The sequence below is a fragment of the Herpailurus yagouaroundi genome, unplaced genomic scaffold (assembly GCF_014898765.1).
Source record: "Herpailurus yagouaroundi ecotype Mexico unplaced genomic scaffold, PumYag 186, whole genome shotgun sequence".
NCBI lineage: Eukaryota > Metazoa > Chordata > Mammalia > Carnivora > Felidae > Herpailurus > Herpailurus yagouaroundi.
The window spans coordinates 15610123-15629920 of record NW_024412417.1 but is presented as its reverse complement, the minus strand read 5'-3'; the positions used below and the strand labels follow the sequence as shown (position 1 = coordinate 15629920).

Genomic DNA, 19798 nt, shown 5'->3' with positions numbered 1-19798 from the left:
GCGGGACTCGAACTCACAGACCGCGAGATCGTGACCTGGCTGAAGTCGGACGCTTAACCGACTGCGCCACCCAGGCGCCCCCCTATTTATTATTCTTTATAACATTCATTGTGATGTCACAAACCCCATTTACTCATCTGCTTTATTGTGTGTTCTCTTCCACTTAAGACCTACATTCCCTACGGAGAGGAACTGCAGTCCTCTTTGTTTACCCCTTTATGCCCAGAGCCCAAAACATCTGACAAATTGTAGGTGCTCAGTACACTTGCCGAATCAATGGTCTTGCCTAGCTTTGTTACCCACTTGACGTGTGGTAGAGAAACTAAGATTCTTTGTTCAGTTTTCCTATGAATTGAGGTCTTCAAAATGTATTGATAGACCTCCCTGATTCTGAACATTCCTCTGTTACCTCCCTAATTGCCTTCCATCTGGATTACACCACATATGGACACCTTTTCTGTATTAATGAGCTCTCCTGAACATTTTATTAACAGTGGTCATCTCTGTCCTGAGGTAGGAGAGTCATCGGTCTGTCCAAGGAAATCAAAGTGGCCAAGGAACATCAAAGTGGCCGGTGTGAACGGCTGATACAGACTGAGCCAGGAAGACAATGGAAGGAGATGAGGTCAAAAGTGGTAACCAAGGGGTGTAGAAGGAAGAGAGATCAAGGAGTGGCTTGAATAACTTGAAAAGACTTTGGCTTTTTCTCAGAGTGAGTTGAGAAGTCCTTGGACAGTATTGAGTAGGTGTAACATGATCTGATGTGTTTTTAAAAATTCACTCTATCTGCGGGTTGAAAATAAATCACTATTCCAGGTCATTTAATTTTTCTGCACCTCATTTGCAAAGCGAGTAGGCTAGGTTAGAGATCCTTTTAGGTTGCTTCAACTTTTAAGAAATCATACAAATATGAGTGGAAAAAGGATTTTTTTTAAATACCTGGTTAATTAAATGTTTTGTGATTAACAACAAACAATACATCAATTGCTTCACTTGACACTATTTTTAAAAATCAGTGCATGGGGCGCCTGGGTGGCTCAGTCGGTTAAGCGGCCGACTTCGGCTCAGGTCATGATCTCATGGTCCGCGAGTTCGAGCCCCGCGTCAGGCTCTGTGCTGACAGCTCAGAGCCTGGAGCCTGTTTCAGATTCTGTGTCTCCCTCTCTCTGACCCTCCCCTGTTCATGCTCTGTCTCTCTCTGTCTCAAAAATAAAAAATTAAAAAAAAAAAAAACGAAAAATAAAAATCAGTGCTTGGCAACAGTGAATTCATAATGATCTAGGCTGCTCATCAAAGTGCCCTTCAAATTCTCACATTCTCCTATTTGCCATGGTTTCTTAGATATTTCCACATGTCACTACTAAAACTTGGCTTGGAGAGACCCGAAAAGGAAACATGGCAGAGATTCGTCAGATGCAAGATTTATTGCGAGTCAAATTTGCAGAAAAATAATCAAGTCTTGACGTGGGAAATTGAAGTTCAATGTATTGAGATGCGTTGTTTTCCTGACAACATTTTTAGAGAATGCAAACTCTACTTGCCTAAGCACACCAAGCTAGCTACCTGAGGTATTTAAGGTTTTCTGCATTTCATGGACTGTAGTCAAGGTTCTCCAGAGACAGTGAATTAATAGGATAGCTAGCTTGCTAGATATTTATTTTAAGCAATTGTCTCATGTGACTGTGGGGGGCTGGCAAGTCCAAAATCTGTAGAGCAGACCCACAGGCTAAAAATCCAGGCAAGAACTGATGTTGAGGTCCAAATTCCCTAGGGCGGCAAAATGAAAACTCAGGCAGGGTTTCTCTGTTGCAGTTTGAAGAAAATTCCTTTTTCAAGAAATCTGTCTTTGCTCTTAATGCCTTCAACTGATTGGACAAGGCCCACCATTACAGAAGATAATCTGCTTTTGTCAAAGTTACCGACTTAAATGTTTAATACATACAAAAAACACCCTCAAGGCAACGTCTAGACTTGTGTTTGACCAAACATTCTGGTACCATGACTTAGCCAAGTTGACAGCCTCAGTAAAGGCTGAGCTGAGTAATACCAATTATTTTTAAATTTTTTTTAATGTTTATTTATTTTTGAGACAGAGAGAGACAGAGCATGAACGGGGGAGGGTCAGAGAGAGAGAGGGAGGCACAGAATCAGAGGCAGGCTCCAGGCTCTGAGCTGTCAGCACAGAGCCCAACGCGGGGCTTGAACTCACAGACCGTGAGATCATGACCTGAGTCGAAGTCGAACGCTTAACCAACTGAGCCACCCAGGTGCCCCGATACCAATTCTTAAGTAACAGAGATTATCCCACTCTCTTGAAACGTTGCATGCAATTCCAATTATACTGTTCATCATTTTCCTCTTTTTGCTAGTAACAAAACAAGAGCCACAATTCAAAGCTCTATTATTAAATTCATCCATGAGAACAATCAGTATTATTAATGAGGAAGGAAAGGGCAAGTTTTCTTCTATTTTTCCATCCCTATGTTGCTAATATCAGTTATATGTAAGAATTGTGAGGGTGAAATCCCTAGACCAGATTCATCAATTAAATGTGAAAAGTAAACTGATAATGCACAAAAGTATTCCAAATGAAGTTGGGTCCGCAATGCTGGAAGTGACTAAATGTATTTTCATGGGACTGCTACAGCCATAGCACCCTGAATGTGTGCCATCTCATCTGTATTTTCATGGGACTTGAAGCCCTCTTCTCTTCGCAGTTGGAACCACTGGATTTCCACATACTAGAGTTTCTTAGAAAAATCTTTTCCTTAAGAGGAACTTAGGGAGTTCTATCCTGGCATCTTGGAACACACCATCTGTCTACTTGGCTTCTATCAGCTCCACCCTGTGCCCCGGTAGTAAGAATCTCTCTTGCCCCACAGCTGCAAACACCCATCTTGAACATCCAGTCCAACTCAAGGCTGATTATACATTTTTAGCCGAACTGGCCCCCTAGTTAGGGATCTTTCTGAGATTGGAGCCCTGTTCGGCTCTTGTTAGACTTCCCTTCTTTCCAGGGCAGGATGGGACACCTGCGTCTGAACTGGAGATGAACCCCCCGGCGCCGCGCGCAGACTGAGGCTCGGGGCGCGGGTGGCCGAGCGAGAGCGTGCGCGCGGGTGGCTGCGTCGCTGAGGCCCAAGTTACCGGCTCAGGATCCACCACCCGCTTGGATTTCCCAGTGCCCACTGCCGGCCTGCCATTAGCACCTCCGTGCTATCGTGCGTGCTGCCCCAGCCCTTGTAGCTGAGGATTCTCATCCAGGATAAGACTTTCTCTTGGGTGCTGTATCCTTGGTTGCATATGCCACGCTTTTTTCATGAGATTGGGCTTTGCTTTTGGAAGGCAGTCCCTCTTTCTTGCCCCCTTCCCCCCAAGTGTGAGGTCTAGTTCTGGTTCCCCATTTCTCCCAGAATGCCTGACCTCCAGCAGAATTCACAGAGTATTAGTACCCTTGTACAGATGGGCCTGAGTTCTCTCACCTGTAAAATTAGGAGATTGGACTAGAAATGACCCTTTCAGCTCTGACAGGCTTATGATTCTATAAATGCCTCCTCTATTTAATGGTCCTTGACAGCACCTCAGAGAAAATAAAATCACACCAGGTCCTGAGTAGATTATTTTTATTCTGACATGTCTATGCCTGGCTCTCTTTTCTGATGATAAGTTTCTCATCATTGAGTAATGCTTCTATTTCTTAGAGAGTGCTTTTCCTTAAATACTATAGTTATTATCAGTTCACCCAATTTATTCTAGTCAGGCCATTAAGGGATGTGCTAGAGATTTTCCTCCGGTTTCTTACACAACACAAATGGAATCTAAACAGAAGACCCCGCTAATCTCCTGCTTCCGGCCCCTGGGGGCTTGTCACTGAACTCTGGCCAGGACCCACACATGCCTCTGGTACTTGGGCCTTTGCTGGTGACAGTATGCTTGGGCAGTTCCACTTCCTCCTCTCTTTTGGTAAAAGAATACTTTTACACCATGTGTTTATTAGGAACCGTGTTCCCTCAGGCTGAAGTGTAAATAGAGGATTAAGAGCATAACTAATTTACGTGAGAGACAAACATACCCATGAAAGCAGAACACATTGTAAATGATACACTGAGAAAAAGTTAATCTCGTTTTCCATTGCATGTCCGAACAGGCAAATCCTCTTGCCATTTACCTTTGCTTTTACAAACAAAGTGCAGAACAATAAAATTTTTCACTCACGGAGCCATTCTTTATTTCCAATCAAAGAACCTCAGCAGAGACCCTTGCAGGAAATGCAATATCTAGGCCACACACATAAATGGAATCTTAAAAAAAAAAATGATGAATGAGATTGTTTCCCTTTCCTTAAAAACTGAATTAAATTAAAAGCATGATCAAGCTACTTGGCTGTACAAAAGCCAGTCATTAATATTGCTTTTAAAAACTCAACAGGAAGCAGCTGATTCAGTGGACATGGACACATGGCCTCTGCAGAGTTGAACCTGTCTGTCCCAAACCACATTTGAAGTTATTCCAATAGCTCTGAGCAAAATAGTGACAGAGTAATTGGCAGTAAACAAGATAAAGTGTATGTGTTCTTTGGCTATTATGTTAGCGACTAAGTACATTGAAATACTATCAGCCAAAAATATAATTTCCAAAAAGAACATTACTGATATAATAAATGTTTGTGACCTTTAAATCTTCTAAAGGTTTAGTATGGTTCCAGGAGGGAAAATTGGGCATTCTTGCACAGCCATATCTTGGGCTGGATACCCAAGGCAAGGATGCCCTGGATACCTCAGGCAAGGATAGCCTTGTGTTAAGAGGTCACCTGAGAGGAGCATTGGGAAAACTTCCCAGGCCCCAAATCTCTCCGCCATCCACTGACATTCCACCCTGAAATGTGTACTACAGATGTTTAATGTTTTCTCCCTTGAACTTGTCCTCCTGGGAGAGAAGCCATATTTGACTTCAAGATGGATTCACTTATGAAGGTCTTTCTCGAGAATTATTTCTGATGCAGAAAAGGTGAGGGTTGGAAAGCATGAACATGTCAGGAGTCTGAGGTCAGAGGAAGAGAATGTGAGCAAGCTGGGAAGGAAGAGGGGACATAACCAAACAAGGAAATACTGCATGAGGAAGACAAACTGGGTACTTCAACGTCACGTCCAGGGCCAGTGCTGAACTTGGAAGTTTTTAAATTTGAACTTAAAATGGATTAATACTGTGACATAAAGTCTGAGGCAGAGAAATGCTAAAATGCTGGATGAAGCAAGAAAAAAAAAAATATAGATCATCCAGAATTCATCTTTGATCTAAATTCAAGGCCAAACAGTTATCTGTAGAAGGCTTCAGAAATGTACATTGGACTTTTTTGCAGCCGATTCTATTCATTCCTTTTCAGGACTTGACCTTTTATTACTTGAGCTCTTTGGCATCTATGCTCTTTGCCCCTCCTTTGTTCTTAACATTCTCTGTGCTTGGTTTCTGTGACATCGGCTTTTCTGCATCTCCTCCTACCCTCTGGCCATTTGTTTCCCCTCTACTACCTCTATTCCCTGAATGCTGATGCTTTTCCTATTCGCTGTGGGAAAACCCATCTTCTCCAAAAGTAATCTTACCAGTGCTGGTAGTTTTCCATCTGGAGCCCATTGCTCTCCTCTGGGATCTAACTGTATCCAGTTATCCAACTGCTTATTGGACTTCTCTATCTGAATGTGCTGGTCCAAAGTTACACTCCCCATTTTCTCAGTCCTCTTCTGCCCACCTCACTCCCTCTCCCGTATTCCTCATTGTGTGGAAAGATGCTGCCATCCAGATGCTCAGACTACAAAGCATGGATTCTCATCTTCCAAACAACTGTTGATTGAGCTAACTACTCCCCATTCCTATGGCCCGTGAGCACTCACCACTCTGCCTCATTCCGCCCTGCTCTAATATCCTCCCGACTGGTCCCCAAATTCCCTCCCTGTCCCATTCCAGGCTCCATCGGAAATCGAACAGGACTCCATTGCTCACAGTCTGTGCATGACTCCCCACATCCTGCATCTTACAGAATAAAATCTACACATATTTGCACGCCATTTAAGACCCCTTATGATTTATGATTATATTTATTTCCTCCCTACCCCCAACACACACACACACACACACACACACACACACACACACACACACACTTTTAAGTCAGCGATACCAAACTACTTACATTCCCATATTGCATCTAACTCTCCCACTTCTACTTGATGTTCTTCTGCCTGGAATGCTTTTCTGTCAACCCTGGCCTACCTCCTTTTTTATTATCGTTCTCACACTAAGGCTTCCTTTCTCAAAGCAAGTGTTTTTTCTCCATGAGGACCTCTCTAACTCTCCCCTGTGGTATATCTTATGTGTGTGCACCTCTACCGTGGCAGGTACCACATTTGTTCACCAAGCAGGCCCAGCATCTTAAAAAAAAAAAATGACTGGCACATATTAGGTGCTCAATAAATACTTGCTTAATGAATGAGTGTTGTTTATATTTATTGGGATATCTGTTTCCCCACTAGATTATAATATCCCTTGTATCTGCAATGACTAGCCAGATAGAGAACCCGCCACCGTTAGGTGATTGAGTTTGGCAATGTAAACTTCCACATTTTACAATCTTTAGCATATTTCAAGGATTCAAAAATATAAATGAGTTATTATTAAAATCCCAATAAGATTCTAGTTCTTAGAGAACTGATTTTATTTTGCCTAACGACCAACTTTAGCAAATTCATAGTAATGGAGAGAATATTGGAAATAGCAAATGATACGTAAAAAAAGATAACTTCCTTTTGAATTTGGAAGTGGAAAGGGCTCTTTGTACTTACATTTTAAAGATTTTATTTTATTTATTTATTCAGTTATCTCTATACCCAGTGCAGGGCTCGAACTCACAACCCTGAGATCAAAAGTTGCAGCTTTATCAACCGAGCCAGCCAGGCATCCCTGTACTTACGTTTTAAATTGGGAGTGACTGAGGACCCAGCAATTCATGATCTATTGAATAAATCTTGAATTCATACTGCAAAGGTCTGGCTGTCTGGGTTCTCTTCTTTGCCCTCTGATCCTGACTTCACATTGGGCACTGATTTCATCACCTCTTAGACTGATTAACTCCGCTTAACTTCATAGACAGGTGTTAGTTTACAGCTTTCTGAAGAAGGTTTTGAAAAGTCTTCTGAGGGTTTCTGCAGGGTTAGAGAACAAAGGTCTCGTTAATAATCAATAAAATCAGTAGTGCCCAACTTACAGATCTAATAAGACCAGTTGAGACCACTAAAAATCCATTTAGGGGCACCTGGGTGGCTGAGTGTCCGACTTTGGCTCAGATCATGATCTCACAGTTCTTGAGTTCGAGCTCTGCGTCGGGCCCACTGCTGTCGGCTGCTCCCCTCTCTCTCTGCCTCTCCCTGGCTCAGGCTCTCTCTCTCAAAAACGAATAAACATTTTAAAAAAATCCACTTAACCAGTCATATACTGGAAATTTTAGACAATGTTCAAAACTAGAACTTAAACACCAGAAAAGTTTTTTAAAACCTCTTTGAGAAGTATCTTGAATATCAGCACACAAGGCGATAGGTGCTTCATCTTGCAGTGAGGTCTATTGGCTCTTCCTAGAAGCCCAAGAACCGATGGTTCACTCCATTGTGCTTGGGCTCCAAAGCAAGCAGGCTTTTCTTCAGGCCATCTTGGACACTGATGTCAGAACAAACACAGGTTCTCTCTGTAGGACCCTAACAGCTCTGCTTCTCCTTTTCCCCAGGGATCTATTTCATTCCTCATGTTTCTTATTTATTCACTCAATACACGTTTCCTGAGCATCCGCTGGGAGATGAGCCGCCTTCTAGGTGCTGAGGATACAGTAGTGAACAAAACAGACAAAATTCCCTGTCTCACTGGAGCTTTCTCTCCCTTTCTTTATCCACCTTCCTCAGTGAAGATGGGGGGATCTGAATATGCTAATCCTGCTCTTCAGATTGGCAAATGCACACCAGTCCATGGATTCAAAATGCTTCTCCAGGGGCGCCTGGGTGGTGCAGTCGGTTAAGCGTCCGACTTCAGCCAGGTCACGATCTCTCGGTCCGTGAGTTCGAGCCCCGCGTAGGACTCTGGGCTGATGGCTCGGAGCCTGGAGCCTGTTTCCGATTCTGTGTCTCCCTCTCTCTCTGCCCCTCCCCCGTTCATGCTCTGTCTCTCTCTGTCCCAAAAATAAATAAAAACGTTGAAGAAAAAAAAAAAAAATAAATTAAAAAAAAAAAACCAAAATGCTTCTCCCATTTTCCAAGATGGGTCCGTGTCTCAATTCTTTTTTTTTTTTTTAATGTTTTTTTTTTAGACAGAGAGAGACAGGGCATGAACGTGGGAAGGTCAGAGAGAGAGGGAGACACAGAATCTGAAGCAAGTTCCAGGCTCTGAGCTGTCAGCACAGAGCCCGACGCGGGGCTAGAACTCACGGACCGTGAGATCATTATCTGAGCCGAAGTCGGACGCTCAACCAACTGAGCCATCCAGGCGCCCCAGTGTCTCAATTCTTAACACACTTTTTCTGAGTTAATGAGGAGTGCCCATGAACTGGCTCGCCAGAATGGGTCTGAAGCCTGTGCTAGAAGGAGACTCCTGAGGGAAGAGGTTAACTGATCTGATGAGGGTGAACATCACTGAGAACAGACTTCCTGGAAGACGTCATCGACTGAATACAGAGAGGGGAGGAGAGTGGGAAGAAAAAGCGTGCGTGGTATGCAGCCTGGCTCTCTGCTCTGCCTGTGCGAGGCAATGAAAAAAAAAAGGGCAAAAAAAAAAAAAAAATGTCCTAAGGAGCCTCATTCCCACAGATTCTAGTCCCTGGAGTACTGAAGGTTAGCGCTGCTGGGAATGTAATCCAGAGACAGCAAAGTCAGCACAAAGTGCTCTGGGACTGTCCTTTTTCTCATTCACGGGCCAGCTGAAGCAGCTTCCTCATAGCTGTTTCGCCACTTGCTAATTGCCAGTAATTACCCTTAAGCCCCGCGTTGAAAGGGCTAAAACTATTTCATGAAATTTTGTACAGATGAGTATTTATAAATTGGGGTTTCCGTCTCAGCGGTATCAGTACTTAAGCAGAGCTAATAATTGACCTGGAAAAAAAGTTTTGGTGGCTGCAGTTAAGCGACTTGGTGACTAGAACCAACTGATACAATGTTCCGAGGTGCTTAACTTTTCTTCAGTTACTTAATTCATTTCATTGGGTATGAGAATAAAATTTTTATACTGAAATGCTTTTTGACACTATTTCTTTCACGTCCCCTGCTGTGCAAGTGAGGCAGTGGACTACAGGAATCGAAAGGATTAGACTGTTCTTTTCCATCACAGCTGGTACATATTCAAAATGCAAACCCGCCTGGGTATTTCCAAGGAGAATATTCTTTTCATGATGAAGCTGGAGTAATCTATTCTTTAGTAGAAATGACCTCTGTTTTCATGGCCTGATGACTGAGCAGTTTTATATGATTTGATGTATTCTTTGGGATCAGAAAAATCTGTCATAGATCTTTTCTAAAGATTAGGGCGATAAGCAACCTAAGGTTCTCTGATCTTGAAAGGAAACTATAAATAATGACTACAAGGTCACCAAAAAAAAAAAAAAAATTAGTACAAGCACCAAAAAGTCAGACTTATGCTTCATCTAACTGATACTCACTTGATGTTTTCCAAAATTCAAGGAAATAAATTTTTTTAAAATGACTCTTCTTTTTATTTTATTTTTTTTAATTTTTTTTTTCAACGTTTATTTATTTTTGGGACAGAGAGAGACAGAGCATGAATGGGGGAGGGGCAGAGAGAGAGGGAGACACAGAATCGGAAGCAGGCTCCAGGCTCTGAGCCATCAGCCCAGAGCCCGACGCGGGGCTCGAACTCCCGGACCGCGAGATCGTGACCTGGCTGAAGTCGGACGCTTAACCGACTGCGCCACCCAGGCGCCCCATGACTCTTCTTTTTAAAAAGAAATCTAAAAGAGGCTTAAGTCTAACTTTAACCAAACTAACAGTGCTATCAGCTACTTCCAGGAAATAAAAGGAAGACAGAAAATAACTCTGTACATTTTATTTTAAATTATACGATATTAGAGAATAAGCATTTTTTTTGCTTATGTCATTTATATGTTTAATAACAGTAACTGCCATTTACTGAGTATCTACTAAGTGCCTAGCATTCTATTCAGTGCTTTACATAAAACATGGTAGAATGATTAAGACAGCATGCTCTGGAGTTAGACTGCCTGAGTGTAAATACTGATTATTTACTATCTGTGATCTTGATAACATTACTGAACTTTTCTGTGCCTGTTTATTCATTTGAAAAGGGGGAGTAAATAATAGTATCAACATCAGAGGATTGTTTGAGGATGAAATGTGTAGTATACCATGAGCACTCAACATATATAAGCAATTATTATTATCCCACTTAAGGCAGGTACGTAATTTAATGATGCCCCATTTTTTCTCCTGATTTTGTAGGTGGGAATAAGAGACACAAAGGGTTGGGTTACTTTACCAAGGTTAACTCAGCTCTGTTAAACTCTTAAGATCTACACTTTTAACAACTATAGTCTACTACAAATACACTGGGGATCACAAATCCATTTTGGACATGGGCAAAATATAAACAAATAACTTATACATGTCTGAAATTAGCCTATAAAGAGCCATTGTGTTGCCATTACATTTGCCAAATTCACTTCTGATGGGCTCATAGGGGATAAGATTCTATTCTATGAGCATCTCCAGCTTACATCCTCAATCAATCATAGGAAGAGCTTAAAATTAACACATCTAAATGCATTTGGAAATCTAGCAATTAAACAACAAAAACACTCAGAGTATCTATAAGTACCAATGTCTGTAGTTAATTCCCCCTTCCCTCCTTTTTCTTGGTAGGGGCAACCGCTACATATGTCTACGAGAGAGATGTTTAGCACTGTAAAATCACGCATGCTCTACAGTTGGGTTTTACAATTAAAAAGTAGGTTTACGAGGGCAAAACTAAATCTATGTGGATTGGGCTATTTAATTTAGAGCCAGGATTATGTCTTTGACTACTTGGTACAATGCTGGGTATGCTGTCAGAGCACAGAACATAATAAATAATAACCACAATAAATGTGCTTGGGAACTGGTATAGAAGTTGCCTAGATTGATGGCTCTCATTTGCTATCCTGTATTACTCAACTCCAATGGAAATTACAATTTGCTTGTAAAGATACCTTATTTATGTAACTTCAATTTGAAAATTTTTTCTTTCCCTTTTAGTTATATGTGTTTATCAAGTTTGCTTTTCTTTTTTAAACATAATATTCCTTTGAGGAGGAGTTAAAAGATTTAGCTTTGCCTGGCAGCATGCCAAGTAGAAAAACCACTATCATCAATTTTCTTTCCAATAAAAGATGATGCTCAGAGTGGTAGACTTAAATTCCCAGTCTAACCTCACAGTGTTGATGAGATTTTCAAATGCTACTAAATGGAACAGGGTCTACACTAGAAGGAATGAATTTTTATTGGTGACAAGAGTGAAAATTAAACCATTATATACAGTGATAACCGAACACGGAAGAAGAAGTTTAAAATCAAAACAAAAGGATTATTTAAGGGCATGTCTCCATAAAATGAAGGACTGTGGCCCTTTTCAGAATATGCCAAGGGAAAAAGAAACAGTCTATATACTTCTCCACTCCTGAATGCATGCCTTTGAGGAGTTTGAGAACCATTGGAAAAGGATTATGAAGCAACACAGGGGCCCCTGGGTGGCTCAGTCAGTTGAAGGGCTGACTCTTGGTTCAGGTCATGACCTCATGACCTCATGGTTTGAGCCCTCCAATCGGCTCCAGCTCACAGATCACAGCCTGCTTCGGATCCTCTGTCTCCCTCTCTCTGCCCCTCCTCACCCCTCTCTCTCTCAAAAATAAATACATGTTTAAAAAAAAAAAAAAGCAACTCAAATAGTTGCTTCATTTAATCTTTCTTAAACGTTTTAAAATGGTTGACACACACTTTAAGAATCTTCTGAAAATAATGAAACTTATGCCTATAGGAAGACATGCGCACAAAATTTTCATACACTTTCAGGAGGATTAAGGGACCCCTTGAAACCCATCTGTGGATCTAGGGATCCAGATTAAGAACCATATGAGTCTCAGGAGCACACTTTATGTTTTATAGGGTGTAGATAGGAACACTGGCCAAGCTAAACCGTCAGTCCAACTGCAATAAAACTGTTAACCGATACTTACTACTGTATACAGTTTTTATAAATTTCTAAGTGCTTTTTTTGTAGAATTTATTTGATATATTAGCCCAGTAGACACTTAGATGCCAGGTTAGATAGATTAGGTAAGAAGGGGTAATACTGAATATGTATTCTGTGCTGTGTTGCTTACCAAATGTCTGGATAGTCTATCAGAATTAGATTTTGTATAAATAAAAATGTTCCTTCATGCAACATAAATATCCTTGGCTGGTGTACATTGAAGCACTATTCTTCTAATCCCTTAGAATAGATATTTATTAATTCTTTGCAATGAGAAACAAAGTACTCAGGTTTCAAAGGTGTTAAGATAGACACCTAGATCAACAGTTCTCAAAGTTTTATCTGAGAATCCCGGGGAGGTACATGAGATCCTCCCTTTGTCAATTGTGTATCTGTGTGAGTCTGAATGCTCTTCATATACTTCAACCAAAACAACATATTGCAACAGATTGAATGCAGAAGCAGATATGAGAATCCAGCTGTCTTCTATTAAGCCAGACATCAAGGAGATTTACAAAGATGGAAACAATGCCACACTTCTCACCAACTTTTGTTTTGTAAAACAAAGTTAACTTGTAATTTTCATTTTCAGTGAATTTACAAGTATTTTAAACTTTTGTTTTAATTTCTAAACGGTAAATATCCCTAGATATGACCTACATAAACACTCTGTGGAGTCCTCGCCAAATTTTAAGTGTTTTCAGATGGACCCTGAGACAAGTTTGAGAACTTGATCCATCCCAGAAGACAGGTCTGTGTGGAGGACCAAGTATAGTTGGTGGGAAGGGTGTCAATGCATGTGTCACGGGACTGATGGACACTGTGTGCCCTGTCTTGGGGATACTGTTCCTTGAATGGGAATGGTACTAAAAGTGGAGAGGGAAAGATGCAGTCTAGGCTCTCTTCGTTTTGTGTCCTGTCCTACGCACAGCTATCATGGCAGCGCAATTTCTAGAAAAAGGTCTAAAGAAACAATGAAATAGAATCCAGAATCCTAAAACTAGGACAGACAACTGCTGGCTGTTTAATGAAAAACAAAGAAGCTGCTGCTTCTTCTCCAATGAGAACGGAAAACACTTTTTGGATTTCCATTGTTTTTTGTTTTTTCTTTTTGTCAGCTTATACAAAATTTATTAATTGTTGGATTTTCTATTGTTTTCTAATAAGCTTTTTTTTTTTTTGAAATACCATTTCCTGGAAAAAAATGTATATATTTTTTTAAGGGGACAAATCGGTAGAGGATACAGGCAAAGCCTAAATGTACCTTCAAATGTATATCTTAAAATTTAACATTTACCTCCTATGCACTAAGCATTGTGCTACAGAGTAAACTGTGACACAGGGGAAACAGTCTTGAATTTGGAATGAGAAAAATTGTTTCAAACTATTTGCTGTATCGTTTGGGGTAATTTAACCTCTCCGAGTCTCATTTTCTTATTTATAAAATGTGGGTAAAATCTCACGAGGCTGTTGGGGGTTAAAAAGAGTTAACCTGTGTCTAGGAGACAGCATAGCGCATTGTAGGTCTTCAATGGATAGCCAGGGGAGTGCATGTAAAGGCCAATGATATCAGTAAGGGAGAGGAGACGTATAGACAAACACTTGAAAAATAGACAAACACTTTAAAACTACACGGCGGAAGGTCTGACGTGCCAGTGTCACTACAAAAGTATCTAGAAAGTGCTACGGAGTGTCAAGGGAAGGAGTCGCACTCGCTGTGATTGGGAGAAGATGCTTAGGGAAATGAGGGAATGTAGAAAGACACCCCACGCCCCCCACCCTCCGCACCTTCTCCAGCCGCGCATCCCGCCCTACCCTGCGAAGTCAAACTGCTTCCTGCGGCTTCCACGCTAGACTAGAAGAGCACCGCGCTCTAGGCTTGCTGGACTCTCGCCGGGCACCTTGAGCGTGGGTGTCCAGCACGAGCATCTCAGCACGCGGGCACACTAAGCCGGCCGGAGACGGCAGCACTAAGGCACCCACACACCCTGAGCTCTGCGCAGATAGTAAGCGGACGCAAGCAGGGGTAGGGGAGAGGAACTCCCAAGTTCCTAGCCGCCGTTCACCCACTCTCCCCGCACGCACAACCATCCTCAGCCTCCCAACTTGCCCTCACACCACCGTAGGGGCAGCGAGGAGGCCTCCGACTGCGGCGGAGCTCCACTGCGGGGCCCCGCTCCCCAGCTCGCGGGAACCTAGCGGCCGGCGTTCGCTTGCTCGCTCATCGATTGGCACTGCCTTACTCCTCTGGCTCTACTCGCGGGGAAACGGTCCCCGAGACTTGGAAAGACCGGCTGAACGCGGGGCGGGAACCAAGGCAGGCGGGCCAGGTGATTGCCGATCGCACGGATGAGCGCGGGTCCCGGCTCTCGCTCCGTCTGGCGGGTGGCGGCGCCGGCTAGCCTGTGCGGTGCGAGGCCGGAGTCGGCGCTTCCGCCGCCCCCTCGCCCAGCGCCTGTGCGCGCTCGGCTTGCCCCTGCCCCTGCCCCGGGGAAAGCGCCCCGCGTAGGGCTGTCGCGCCGCCGGAGGTGGGAGCTGGAGTGCTGCGGAGGGAGGGCCGGAGGGAGGGAGCGCGGGCGGGCGACGGCGGTGGCCCCTCCCCTCCCCCTCCCGCCGCCGCGGAGCGCGCAGGGAGCAGCCGGGGGCTCGGTGGCGGCGGCGTCTGGCCCCAGCTCCTCCTCCTCCTCCTTCTCTTTCTCCTCCTCCTCCTCCTCCTCCTCCTTCTTCTCCTCCTCCTCCTCCTCCTTCTTCTCCTCCTCCTCCTTCTTCTCCTCCTCCTCCTCCTCCTCCTCCTCCTCCTCCATCTCATCCTCGCTCCCTCCATCTGCCGTGGTTATGGCCCGTCGCTGGAGCACAAAAGAGTCTCCGCGGTGGAGGTCTGCGTTGGTCTTGCTTTTCCTTGCCGGAGTGTACGGTAAGTGTCCGCGTCCCTGCGCCCCGCTGACCGAACAAAGCTGGGGCGACCCTGGGCCCCGAGGCCTCCAGGACAGGGGTTCCCCGGGAGAACCGGGGAGAGACCCCACCGCCGACGGGACAAAGACCCGGCGAGGGGTGGATGCCCCGGAGGGGTGTCCACACACGAAGATGCTGTCGCCCGCTCACCACCTCTAGACTCTCGGGGTTGTCGGAGAGGGGTTTGGGCGTCCCGGCCGGAGGGAGTCCCGGTGGAGCGAGGGGGTGGTGGGCGGACTTCCCGACCTGGACTCGAGGGCCCCTTGCACAATCCACGCACACAAAGATGTATGACTGTGAGAAGGAAGAGGAGGTCGCCCTCGCCGCTCTCGGGACGGTCCTGCCACCCCCGACCCTTCCGGGGTCAGGAAGTTCTCTCCCCAGTGAAATTCCCACCGCACCAATTCCCCATTCTCCCCACTCCCTGAAAAAGCAGCCTACCGCTCTCGTCCCACTCCTGCACCTCGGAGGCCGAGGCTCCGCTGATCCCGGGCGTGCTGGATCCTGTCCCTTCTCTGGGAGCAGTACGCGGGAGAAGGCCAGAAAATAGTTTCCAGCCCCACCTCACTCTCTCCCTTAGGGCGTAGATGTCTGCCCCGACTCCTGGTTCATTTGTCATTTCATCCATCATTGGCCGCTAATGTTGTCACTGTTGCTTCATTCCAGTCTGTGGATTGCGTTGCATATACTCACTCCTTTGAGGTTGAGAGAAGGCTGGAGACTGTGTGCGAGGTCTAAGCTTTATGTTACATCAGGGTCTGAACTAGAGCTGAATGGAATTAATTAGAACATTCATTGCTTGAGACTTTGAGTTCCACTTCTGACTTCAGCGTTCTTAGTTTATCAGTTGAACGCATTGAAAAGGTGTTTCTGTGAACACGCTTAACATTTACTACTTAGCGTGGTGTTTTGATATCTTCAGAAGGAAATACTGTAAGAAATACTGTAGGAAATACTGTGTAGGAGTTGCCATTCCTTGAGAAATTTCACTTATAAGACGTCTAAGTCATTTGCCACGAACACTAATTCCACTAATGGTATGGTGATGGGAGTTCAGTCAGTATGTACTTCGTGAGCAATATTACCGCTTTTGAAGCATTTATCTGTGGAATCGAATGCGATGGTAACTGTTAGAACCTGAGAAATTACTGCAAATGAATTTAATGACCGTAAGTTAACATTTACTAGCAACCAAAATAGTTTTTCAATGTGATTCAAAATGTGTTGCTCTCTGCCTGATCCTGATTAATGTATTATTATTATACTGTATTATATATATTATACATTATATATAGTGTGCATTTTCGTTTGTTTAGGGCAGGGGAAGGTTTGCATTCGACGTGGTAATTGTGAATGGTATGCCTGTGTGTGATCAGAAAACCCTGTGCGTGACTTTTGAGTATTATTTGCACCGAGTAGCTGTGATTCCCACTTGCATGATGACTTGTGGGTTTGGGTCTACACCAGAGATCAATAAGCTATTATGTTGTTTCTTCTAGCCTGAAGGTGGGTATAGTTCTGCCCTAGGTTTGTTGTAATGGCCCAGAAGAGAGAAGAAAGCAAGAAGGCATCTTTAATCTGGGGTGATTAGAAGTGTCCTGCTTTGTCCTCTGCTATAGTCAGAATTGAATCCTAGAGATGTCTGATCAGAATAGATAAATAAATGAGCTCTTTTAGCTCTTTCATGAAAATCTGTGTCATTAGTGTTTGAACTAAAAGTCTTTTTGCCTCCAGGGATAAGAGGCTGTGAACCTTGTAATTTGTCTTGGTACATTCTTTTGTACTTGTACACAAAACGACTTTCTAGTAGGTGCTTATCAAAGATTTATCCTTTTGGAATTTATGTTTAGTGACGAACTGTTGGTAGGCAAAGAAGGAAACTCCTTTTCCAACAGTGTGGGACCATGTTATAAAACTAGCAAGTAATTGTGCCAGGGTTGATGTCTCCAGCCACAGCAAGTTTCAAAGTATAAGAAAAAAGGAGGTAGTGAGCCAGGCAGAATATTAAAACTATGTGAGCAGAGACCCTTCACCCTGCAACTGGGGAAATTCTCTTTACAGCTATACTTTTGTCCTCTTTTGTCTCTCCAGCCATATGTGGGTTTATATGAGAAAAAAAAAAAAGCTGTAACAATAATATGGGGGGATGTGCTTCTATATAAATAGTGGGGTTTGTTTAACTTGAATATGCACTAGTGAGGAGTATTACTGAAATACTCATCACACTGGGCCTTTAGAACAGATATTAGGTGTAATTTATGAAACTGTACCGTATGCATCAAAACGTGTTTTTAAATGGCTTCAAAAATAATTAGAAATTATTGTTAAAACAACTGAGTGTGAGAGTAACTCTTAACATGGCTCAGTGAAAAAAAGCAGGTTGCTCAATATGTAGGCAGTTCCAAACTAACTCTTCACAGAATGAGTCTTCTGCATTAATGGCAGTATTAAATGGGTCCAGGTTGTGTCTTGAATCTTGGAACATTTCATGTATCTTTTTAAAAAATCTGAGGGCGCTTGGGTGGCTCAGTCAGTTGAGTGTCGTACTCTTGATTTTGGCTCAGATCAAGATCCCAGGGTCGTGGGATGGAGCTGAACCCGGAGCCTGCTTAAGATTCTCTCCCTCTCCTTCCTTCTCCCTCCCTCCCTCTCTCCCCTTGTCCCCCTCCCCCCCCCCACCTTGCTCAGGGCTGCACTCTTTCTCTCTCAAATAAATAAAATAAATCTGTTTATTTTGGCTTTTATTCTCTTCACATGGCCATTTTAGTGGCCTACGTTTGTGACTGTTAAATGTGACCATATTAGTGGAATCGTGTGACTGTTTTACTTCCAAGTTACTTTTCTGAATGTTAAGGCCTTACTTGAAACTCTAAATTGTGATATGGAGTATAGTAATGTTTTTTAGAAGTAGCTGTTTGGTGGGGTGCCTGGGTGGCTCAGTGGGTTAAACGTCCGACTTTGGCTCAGGTTATGATCTCACAGCGACGCGACGCGAGCGCCACGTCGGTCTCTGTGCTCAGAGCCTGGAGCCTGCTTCAGATTCTGTCTCCTTCTCTCTCTGACCCTCCCCACTTGTGCTCTCTCTCTCAAAAATAAATAAATGAAAAAACATTTAAAAAAAAAGAAGTAGTCGTTTGAGAACCAATAATTATCTTTCAGGAACTACTCTATCTTAGCTGCTATAACTTAACTATTGAATGTCCCTGAGAGTTAGTAAAAGTTGACTTCTGTCTTTGGAATTTGGAAGGAATAAGAACATTAGTGGAAACAACTGTGAGCTTTGCTGGGCACTGTCCTAGGCCGACTATAGGAGAAGGTGCTTTTTCAGATCTCACATAGGGATGTCTGGCTTTTGCAAGTGCATGGAGGTTTCCAGAAACTGTCTCCTAGTCAACAGAAGCTGTTGATTGGCTCATCTCCCAAGCCATAAGTTGGTAATTGTAACAGTTCCATTGCTTTATCCTTTTTCCACTTCCCGATCAGTGTTTTCTAACTTTTTTTTTCCTTACTGAAACCCACCCTTAAAATACATTTTATGTTACTCCCAGTACACAGAACAAAACAAAATAAATACCATGAACAAAACCATGAAATAATACTTTTACTACCTGTGATGCACCCAACATTCTTCATTTGCTGGTTGGACTCATTATTTTGGACCCATTAATAGATTGCAGTTCCTAGTGTGAGAACATGGCCCTAGATGAAGTTTTAAAATGTAATTTGAAATGTTTGTGGTATTTGTATATCATTTTACAATAGCCTTGGAGAACTGCAGGTGGTTAGTTTGTGGCTACTTGCTGCCAGAGCATTTGATAGCAATAAGAACTCTTCTTGGCATACATGACTGGCCTGTGATAAAATTCTTCTTTGAACTGGTTTTTGGCTAATTATAGTCAAAAGTCTTTGCCATACACAGTACTGTTACAGAGGGTTGTGGTAACATAAAATACTCTTTTTACCTTGCATTTTCTATCTAATGGTAAATCTTTTCCCATGAATTTTGTGGAACATTCAACAGCATTTTATATATTTCCAGTTTAAGGATAGACTAGAAGTTCCAATTTTAGAAAGGTTGTAGAAATAACTGGAACGTGAGGAAAAAAATCTAAACCAGATTCCAATTACTTCTAAAAAAGTCAAGCTTGATTACATAAAATATGTTGAATAAAACTGAATTAGTTGCTTAACATAAACCCTTCCTTGGGTTTAGAATCTAAATTATATCCATATCCTGGGGAGAATATGAAGGTATACAGCACAGTTCTTAAAAATTATTAGCATTTATCGGGCAGAGACTATTAAATGACCACTTTCAGAGGGCTAGCTATGTTCTAGGAAGAATATGGTGGAGATTTGAATGATGTATCATAAATGGTTTAGAAGGTTCCTAGAAAGTAAAATCTCTGACAAAAAACATAAAAGTGATGTCAGGCTGAAAAGTGAGCAGCAGTTAAAGAAAATGGAAAGAAAAGACTGACTTTTGTGGTTAGACCATTTAAAGCTTATCAAGAAATTAAGGGAACAGTGAAACCTTTTTGTGTGTCTCATTTGAGGT

The 19798-nt window shown here is 43.0% G+C and overlaps 1 protein-coding gene and 1 long non-coding RNA gene across 3 annotated transcripts in view; one reads left to right on the top strand and one right to left on the bottom strand.

Annotated features, from left to right (window-relative positions):
* Positions 1–14736, bottom strand: part of LOC121042837 (uncharacterized) — an 82219-nt gene extending 67483 nt beyond the window's left edge. Inside the window, exons 1-2 of the long non-coding RNA XR_005796479.1 lie at positions 14104–14736; positions 6965–7196 (exon numbers count right to left, since the gene is read on the bottom strand). This is a non-coding gene — a long non-coding RNA (uncharacterized LOC121042837). The remainder of the gene's footprint in view (positions 1–6964; positions 7197–14103) is intronic.
* A 317-nt stretch (positions 14737–15053) lies between these two features.
* The window catches only part of LRP12 (LDL receptor related protein 12), a 74476-nt gene continuing 69731 nt past the window's right edge, over positions 15054–19798 (top strand). For both annotated transcript variants that reach the window (XM_040494228.1, XM_040494227.1), the window contains exon 1: positions 15054–15202. In XM_040494228.1, the coding sequence (XP_040350162.1) occupies positions 15124–15202 (79 nt within the window). In that variant the 5' untranslated portion in view covers positions 15054–15123. The remainder of the gene's footprint in view (positions 15203–19798) is intronic.